The sequence below is a fragment of the Teleopsis dalmanni genome, chromosome 2 (genome assembly GCF_002237135.1).
Source record: "Teleopsis dalmanni isolate 2A chromosome 2, ASM223713v2, whole genome shotgun sequence".
NCBI classification, from domain to species: domain Eukaryota; kingdom Metazoa; phylum Arthropoda; class Insecta; order Diptera; family Diopsidae; genus Teleopsis; species Teleopsis dalmanni.
The window spans coordinates 47,977,067-47,986,712 of NC_051847.1; the positions used below are offsets into that span (position 1 = coordinate 47,977,067).

Consider the following 9,646-nt stretch of genomic DNA (forward strand, 5'->3'; position numbering starts at 1 on the left):
AATATAATCCGTATAAAAAGTATCCGAAATTTTAAATTTGTAAAGATATACTTTCGTAGTAAAATTGCAACTTGTAACAGAGAAGTTGCGAGTTAAAAGATGTTAATTTCAATACTTAAGTGGTGCACAAAAAAATCAATAATACTCTAACGATACTATCAATATGTCTCTTCTGTTCGATGTCACAAAGAATGAAGAACTATGCAATTTTTAAAAGAGTTAAATCATCCTTGGCCTTGATTTTAATGTCATAGAAAATTTTTAGGCCTTCATAAAACAGCTAAGGCCTATTGATAAAAATCGAAAACGTAGTAACACTGTAATTGAAACGAATGAAATTTGGTCCAAATTAACTCTTGATATTGCTAGCTAATCGCCGGCTAGGTTGCTGGCAGTTATTAATGCCAAAGGTGGTGTAACTAAATATTAATTATATTAATAAATGAAGCATAAAAAATTAAAAAAAATTCATTAATTAAGAAGAAGAAAATGCAATTAATGTTGTGTATAAATACTTTTAACACGAAAAAAATGTGTATGAATATTTTTGACAACTTATAAGCATCAGTACATTTCTTCTATTTCTGTAGTATGAAACGTTATCTTTATATTATTTATATATATATATATATATTATATCGTTATATTTTTATTTACTAATTGATTTTCTGTTAAGAAGCATACTCAGATAAAGGGGGGTTTAAAATACTGACGCCGTTTCATAAATAAATCGAAGGACTGTGTTTATACATTTGGTGAAGGAATATAAACTAATGTAATATAATTTGTTTGTAAGATAAAAATTATTTGAACTATTGAAATATTTGAAACCTCTTCTTATGTAAATTTAAGTGTACCTCCATTTGATATTGACATAACACTGTTCTTCTATTCAATGATTAAATTTTTTTATAAAAAAACTTAAACTACTGAAATCATGAAACTCTTAAATATTATTAACTCTTTATGGTATTGAGAGTTTTTAATTTTGAGAAATATAATTCTGATATGGCTTAAGTTTAAGATTTTTTTATTCGTTTTGAAGGCACAAGTTGCTGGTTGAAAATATAAAATCAATTGAAACAAAAATCCATATTGAAATTATTAGAAAATGTTACATATTTTTATCTGCAAATTTACAAGTATATTAATTTGAGTCAAGTAATTTTGGATATATGAAATATATTAAATGCCATCGGCGCTCATTAATTTCCAAACCGTAAACAGTGGAGAAAAAATTGAAGTTGAGCATGTGAGTGCATGTTAGTTGCTTGGAAATATTTAAAATTAAAAGGATCAAGACTATGTGTAGTATGTAATTTATTCTCATATACCATATTCTCATGGTAATGTAGAGTTATTTTCGCTTCGCTGTAAGCCAAGTATTTCAGATACACAGGCACATGTTAAAATACATTTAAAAATAGTCACTGCCACATTGAGGAGAAAGTTTTGGTAAGAAGTTCTGGAGCTTTGTGGTAACACTACACTGTAATCGGATATGACATTTTGGTCCCCTGGGGTGCACTTGTAGATTATGTTTTTATTAAGCTTGTTTAAAGTTAATACCAGACATGTACGGATATTTCATTAAAATATCTCTAATATGTAAATTTGGTTCTAGAAAATTTTAAGTGAAAATGTGTTACTTTAGTAAAAAGGATTATTAAAAGTTTTTAATTTTATTTGGATTTAGGCAGGTAGAATTTCTGTACATGTCGACTTTTTCGTATGTTAAGTGCATACATGTTCTGATATAGACGCGATTACAACTATGCATTAATATTAGTTACATTAGTTTAAGTTGCTGAAGCTATGTGTCTGTAGTAGATCTTGTATCACAAGTGGTTAATTTATATATAACTAGATTTAAATTTATTATAAATTTTTTTTTTACCAATGTAATTCTGGAAACCATATCTCATTAAGTTAACGTTACCGTTTCCGTTTCCGCTTCCGAAACTCTCTTGCTTAATGTAAGTCATTTCAATGACATATGAAAAATATTTTTTTTGCTCTCATTTCGTAACATTTGTTAATGGCATAACTTGATGAACTGCACACGTCATCGTTTCGACTGTAATGCGCATATATTTTTAACAGAATCCCCTCAGGATATGGTATGTTGAAAGAATGATTAAGTCGTTGAGAACTGCAGCATCTGTGTGTTCTAGCTCGAACCTCAACAGCCTGTTGAATGTCGTTTAATTACACGACGACTCGACGACTCAGTTTAATTTTAAATGCTTGATGGAACAAAATGATTAAAGGAGATCCTGTCATATCACATTATTTTCAATGTTTTTGTTTGAAAATTAAGAATTTCAGTATAGTCTCAATGGTTGCTCAGGTGTACTCGCTCATAATGAACATGTTAACTGTTTAAATATTACACATATATTATGTATAATTGATGCATGAATCATGTCTTTTTATAATTTACATTGGTAATTATGTTGTAATTCAGATTCTTTAATTTTAAAAATTATCGAACTGAAACATTTTGACTGAATTATAATTAAATGATTTTTAAATGGCATGAATTGTAATATATGGAATGGAAAATTTAACATAATTTCGAAATAAGTGATAATTACATTAATAAATCGAGTGTTGTTCATAACAGGATTATAGTGTTCATATAGTTTCAATAAATACATTTAAGCTATTGTTCGGTTCAATAAATTAAATTATAAATTAATAAAATTTATTATTATTTACTTGAACTGAATGAAATTGAAAATATTTTGTGTAATTAACACTTTCATTAGTAAATTAATTTTTATAAAATATTTTTTTTTTAATAAATTTTTTTCAGTCATATGTCGTTCTTTCCTTTTTATTAAGAAAATTAATTTATAAATTTTTTGGAATTCATAGAAGTCATGCTATCTAGAGTGTCATGGGCGCGTAGAAATTGTCTTTTTTGTGCTCTATTTTAATAATTTGCTTTAAAAATATACAAATGTTGACATTTATTACTGAATAATGCTATAACTATAAGGTTTATATATATAATAAAATTGCTATAAATTTCAATATAATACAATTTTTTTAAAATGAAGTGAAATAAAGTTATATGCGAAAATTGACAGGCTATCCTACTTATCACTATCTAATCTTAGAGTAATCAGTCTCCGCACGGGGAGGTACACAGATCTAAGATCAATCACTGAATAATCATGAAGCATGAGATGGGTGGGACCCTATAGTACCCCCAGCTATCAAAGAGTAAAAGTGCCCAGTTGCGCTGACTTGAAAAAAGGATCAACATACATACTACTGCTACTACTACTACTACTAGACTGCTTTGTCTAAGTGACAAGGCACAGATAGTCTTGGCTCTCATGACTAAATTTGAGCCGACATATTTTTTTCTCTCATTCTCAATTTTTTAATTTGTATTGAAATTAACAACAATTTTGCTCATGACACTTTACATAAAATGATCTTTAGTAAAAACATATGATGACGTCAAACGCAAACTACTTGCTAGTTTTTTGTAACTAGATATAGTACTAAGAAACTTTGTTATGTACTTGCTTTTTATAATGTTTGTAATAATAATAAAGATAAAAAAGATATATAATATTTAATAAACTAAGCTGACATTTCTTAAAGAGTGATAATATTTTATAATATAGTATAATATTTAATAAATTAAACTGGTAATTTTTTAAAATTGATTTTTAAAGTCAATTATGATTAAAGAAACTGTTTCTTAATAGAAACTAATTTACTACTTTATTTTTATTTTAATAGTGAGGTTTTTTTGTACAGTAGCAAATCATAACAATAAAATTTTATTATTTTTGCTGACCATACAGCTCTTTTGACTATTAATACCTATCATCAGTGATCTTGGATATATTTCCTATATTAATTATTCATTAATAATTCTTTTAGAGTGTAAGTATCAAGGATTAAATTTGTGTCTTGCCAAATTTGAAGCTCAAAGTCAGTGTTCTTTAGCCAATTGACCTAGAGCCATATAAAACTTGTATCTTTAAACTTGGAGTTTTGTTATTTTACTATTTATTACTATTTTTGAATAGTAGTAAATCACAACAATAAAATTTTATTATTTATAAGTTAATTGACTTTTTGGCTAACCATACAGCTGTTACGAGTATTGCCAAATTCCCATCAACAGTGATCTTGGATATATTTCTTATAACTAATTATTCGTTAATAATTCCTTCAGATTGTGAGTATTAAGGATTGAACTTGTGCCCTTCCAAATTTGAAGCTCAGAGTCAGCGCTCTTTAACCAATTAACCTAAAGGCATACTTGACGTGTATGTTTAAACTTGCTAATTTTTGTTAATTTATCAGAATGAAATATATAAACCAACTTTAGAATCATGCAATTAATTAATTTTAGTTCTTTTTAATTGTTAATTATATTTTTGAAGTTTCTTTGTTCTACTCGCATTTTTTTTTGATAAATCCAAAAATAATGTAATCAATTCTATTAGTTTGTAAGATTATTATTTTATTTCTAAAGTTTATAATTATTTTTGCATTTTAAATAGAATATTTACTTACAATTTCTCCATTTAATATTATTTAAAAAGTAAACTTTATTTTATTTAATTAAATAATGAATAAAATTAGAATAATAAAATTAAAATAAGTAATAAATTGTAAACAAATTCAAAAGGAAATTTTATAAGTGAATATTTTCATTGTCATAGTGAAATGAATTCATTATACAGTATCCTGATAAGGCTTTGCTAAAGGAAGCTTTAGCATTTATATTGTATGAATGAATGGAAATGTCCATTGTGTGGCTAAGCAGACTTGGTTTGTGTATTCAAGTAAATTCATAATATATTGTAAAATATGTAAAATAGTTGTAATATAAACACTGACTAACGAACACAGGACACCGACCACTACTTAATAACACCTCTGGTGTAATATAATTTAAAATTCTCTTTTAATTACAATATAATTCAAATTTTATTATTTCATTAATTGTAAAAATTAAGACAGCAACATTAACATGATTATGTGAATTATCTTTTGACATGAAGTGACCTTTAAAAAGCAATAACAATGGCAATGGCAATGGCAACTGGCAACTGGCAACTGGCAAAAAATCCGCAACAATATAACAACATCAAGACAATGGCGGCAACAACAATGACAACATAAATTACAACAATTATCTGTGAGCGTCAACAACATACCACAGCAACGGACTGGCGCTGCTGGCGTGTACGAGTACTTTGCCGGAGAGGATATGGAAAATTATCAGTCAGTACAGTTACGGATACGAAGCTCTGTGTTCCGTGGCCTTTCACTTTAATCTTTTCGTTCAGTCACTGAAATGGGTAATTGCCTTAATTTTTGCCGATTTAAAAATTTTTTCTGTGCTTTTTTAAAAATAATACTCGAAGTGTATATTTCACTTTATCAACTTTTGTTTCATTCTCGTATCTTTTATGCTTTTCAGTTTTCAGTTTTCAGTTTCAACTTTTCACTTTTCACTTGCTTTTGTCCTAATTTACTTTATGCTACATAAAAGATTGCAGCGAAACTACAGAAATTGAATATTAAAAACAACATTGCTCCTGTGCGAACGGCAAATGGCTACTGACGATTGAAATATATAGGAGCCACTCCAGCTTCTGAATTTGCATTTGTTGTGAAATTTGGTTTTAAAAAATCCTCCCGCAGGTTTGCTATTTTTTGCTTTCGTATTCCCTAAAGGAAAATTATTTCATTTTGATAGGAGTATGAATGAAGACGAATTTGCATCCAATGATGTAGACTTTAGCGGCAAAAATGGTCTTTTGAATTTATTTAGCACAGCCCAACTTCGCTTTATTCGATTCTATTTAACGCCAATTTAATGGAAGTTGTTTAAGTTGCTTTATAAGTGCATTCCACTTTGATGTGTCTGAACCCAGTTCATTAAGTTTCTTTTAAAGTTTAAACACTCTGTTTTTCAAAAAACGTTGATTTATGAACTTCACGTTAAATGTTTAACTTTCAGACGCGTTCTGTATACAAAATCATAAACATCATTACTTAGTAATTACTAAAGTAATATAGTAACACTTTGAAAATGTCCAATACGCAAATATTTTAGAGGGACCAATGGGTCCCAAGGTATTAAATTGGTCTTAGCTGAAGTATTTATTCCTTTGAATTATTTTAAAATAATTGATTAATAAAATTGAGATGTAGGTAAATATAGTATTCTTGATTTCAACGTAATTAGTGCTATCCAGTCACCTCAAAATTCACACATATATACATATAAAAAACATCAAGACGTTCTCAAGCTTAAATGAATCATATTATATAAGTAAAATATACCAAGGCTATAATTGCTTTATTCAAAACCGAGGTGCTCGCAGACAGTACAAATTCCAAACATGGTACTAGGACTTTAACGACTTTAATGTGCTTTATTGTAATAACGCTCCGAACTCTATCTTTTTTTTAAATACTTATATATTTATTTATTGTATCTTCTCTTACAATGCGACTAACAAGAATTCTAAAGTTAAATGGATACAAATAGCAAAGAAAAGCACGGCAAGCGCTTTGAATGGTGTCACTTAAAAAGTACAAAAAAAAGGCACCAAACACCTGAAACTTGATCACGGAAAGTTTGTGTAGCCTTGGCTACTTGTGGAAAACTACGATTAGTCATCGCTTCATCGCCTGTCAACATGAGTTCTAAGCCTGGATTTGCAGTCCAAACAAATTATATACGGACTATAAAGTAATTAAAAAGAAATTTGAATATTTTTTAAGACCCTGATGATAACTGCGTGGCAATACTGAATGAAATATCATAGTAGGCCTTTGCAGGTTATTGGGATACCAGTAATGACGTTCAAAAAACGCATCCGTTCAGCAAAGCATATATATCAAGCTTGCACGCTTGTTGAAAAACAGAACAGATCCGTAGAGTGGACAAAAGGGTTTATTATAACCTGTTAAAAAATGAAAAAAAAACTAATGTCATGAGGAAAAGGAAAATTCAATGATTATAAATTAATCTCTATAAACTAACTATAATCTTTGCATTTATGTAGAGTAAGAACTTGGAGTGTCTTCATAAAGGATTTAGTACTAAAATAGTCTATCCGTGTCTATACTTACTGTAGTGTTTAATAAGCATAGATTTACATTATAGTGGAAGTAATAGTTTGCCTGAGTAAACAAGCACGTTCAAGCTGAAATAATTACATATATGTACTCAGATCATAAATGACTATAATATATTCAGACTTGCCAGGCAGCTAACATATACGTATCGTTTTCAAGATACTCTTTAAGCAGGTTCCGGAATATAATGATATTGGAGAAGGGCGACAAGTTGCTATTTTTTCCTATGCAGAGACGTTTGAACTGCTGTTTCTATCAGTTATTCATTATTGAAGTGTAGTTACATTCATGAGACTAATAGTCTAGAAAAACGAAAGCAGATATAGAATAATGTAGACAACACTTAATACGACAAAATTAAAGAAATTGTTAAGCTTCCCAAGTGAGAATATTTCAAAAATTATGGTTTCTACAACTTGTCAGTGTTTGGTACTTTTGCTCTCTGGGTAGGAATATCTTCTTATGTATACTTTTGTAGGAACGAGAAAAGAAACAATAGTGAACTACTTATTTTTTGGTTGTCAATATTTAGCTAGAATAAGAGCGCGGTTCTTAGCGAATTATGCTTTAGTAGTCTCACAGACTACTTTTTATTAAGGTTTCGAAATGATTGTATAAGTAATAACAGCTAAGATCGGATGTTAACCAGTGGTTCATATTGGATGCGCAGAAATTGACTGTTTCGAGAGTTTAAGTTTGCGAGCGATCTATAGTGTAAGATAACTTTGTATACATTATTGAGTTTGGTTCAAAATTTTTATTACATTTTTTAAAAAATTTCACTCAATTTCTACTTGTTGGTCATGCTAAAATTGTATATTGGAAACAATTAATAAAATATGTCAAATATAATATAAATCTATAAATAATATTTAAGTAATTCTCATATATATTTCATCGAAATTAACTGTATATTACAATGTTTTAAAACACTTTGGGCTATTATCTATTTTAAACCGTCATAATAAATTCGCTTTTGAAAATGTCTATGCGAACGGAGTCAGAACATCATTTATCCTATCAGGCACATCTTAGGCGAATTAAAAATGCACATAGCATTGTGAAAACTAATCCACCGATTAGAAAGAAACTCGAGAAAAAACTTACCTATTTTGAATTACTTGAGAAAATGAGTGGTAACGTACAACGTAAAACAACATCGCGAACATTTTCAAGAACTCCAGAAGTTATGCTCAATCAGCGTAAAAGCGTACCAGTTCAAGGTAATATCAAGAATAATGAAACTCATAAAATCAAAAGTGATATCCTAGCGACTAGGAAGCGTTCAGTCTATGATGTACCAGCTCATATCTATAGCCGATATGATTATTTGGCGGACTCATGTGACAAACATCAAATGCGTCAACTTTTACGCCCGAGAATATTTTTGGATTTGGAAGTAAAGGGTATACGTTCATTGGGTCGATTGGTTATACAATTATTTACAGAAGCTTGTCCAGAGGTAGTATTGGATTTTGTGCGTGTATGTACCAAACATGATGTAAATAAATTTAAACCATTTCGATTCTTTGCACCTTTATGGTGTGAATCTGAATTACAACTTGATAATAACTCTCTTACATCCCCAAATGCCGAGCACGATATGAATGTTCTGGATCAAGGTATGGGTGCTGGAGTATTATCTTTTCCAATACGATATATACGTGGTTGTGCACATCGTTCTCTGAATTTCTCTATTAGTTTTAAACCTATTAAATCGTTAAATGGCAAACGGATTGCCTTCGGAAAAGTGCGACGTGGTAATTATGTGTTACAAACGTTGCAGGACTATTGTAATAGCAATTATTGTCTCAAACATGATATTATTGTTACTAAGTGCGGCTTGGTTAAATAATATAGTGTTATTTTAACAATTTTGGTACAAAAAAAAAACTAAGTTATGTCAATAACTCAGTTTTTTGTTTGAATTAAAATTGTTCAGTATTTGCTATACAAATGAATAAAATCTGTTTATTTGCTGATAAGAAATATGTGTGCTTTGAATATTTTTTTTTTTTGATTCATTTAATTCATTTATTCTATTACTTCGATTTATAATATTGCAGAATTTATGTATTTAAAATTTAATTCAATGAAATCGGAAAATTGTATTAAAATATTTAAAGTAAATTTTTGCGTAAGCCTGTAGGAGAATTGAAAGTAGTTAAGTAAACAAGTCTCTTGTTTTTATTTATAATGAAATTTTAAACATTGAATGGTATAAACTGATGAAAATTATTATATTAACAATTGCATTTTCATAAAAACATTTTCTAAGTACATATAGAATAGAAAAATATTTTTCCTCGAACAATACTCAATTGAATGAAATCAATTTCTGCGTTGTTTTGCCATGTAAATAAGCCTTAAGGATCACTTTTTCTTTCCCATATTTTCCTTGAATAACACAAAGGACCTTCCTGCAATTCCATCCTTATACTTGGAACATTTTTTCAATTAATTCGGTTTGGTGTAGAATTGGTTATGAACTGCTTCATTGAATTTTTCCAAGTTT

The 9,646-nt window shown here is 28.8% G+C and overlaps 1 protein-coding gene across 1 annotated transcript; it reads left to right on the forward strand.

The window, feature by feature from the left end:
• The first annotated feature begins 8,113 nt into the window (after positions 1-8,113).
• Positions 8,114-8,986, forward strand: LOC119674479 (peptidyl-prolyl cis-trans isomerase A1-like). The gene has a single exon (XM_038085618.1). It carries the CDS (start codon positions 8,114-8,116, stop codon positions 8,984-8,986), a length of 873 nt encoding a protein of 290 aa, XP_037941546.1.
• The last annotated feature ends 660 nt before the right edge of the window (positions 8,987-9,646 follow it).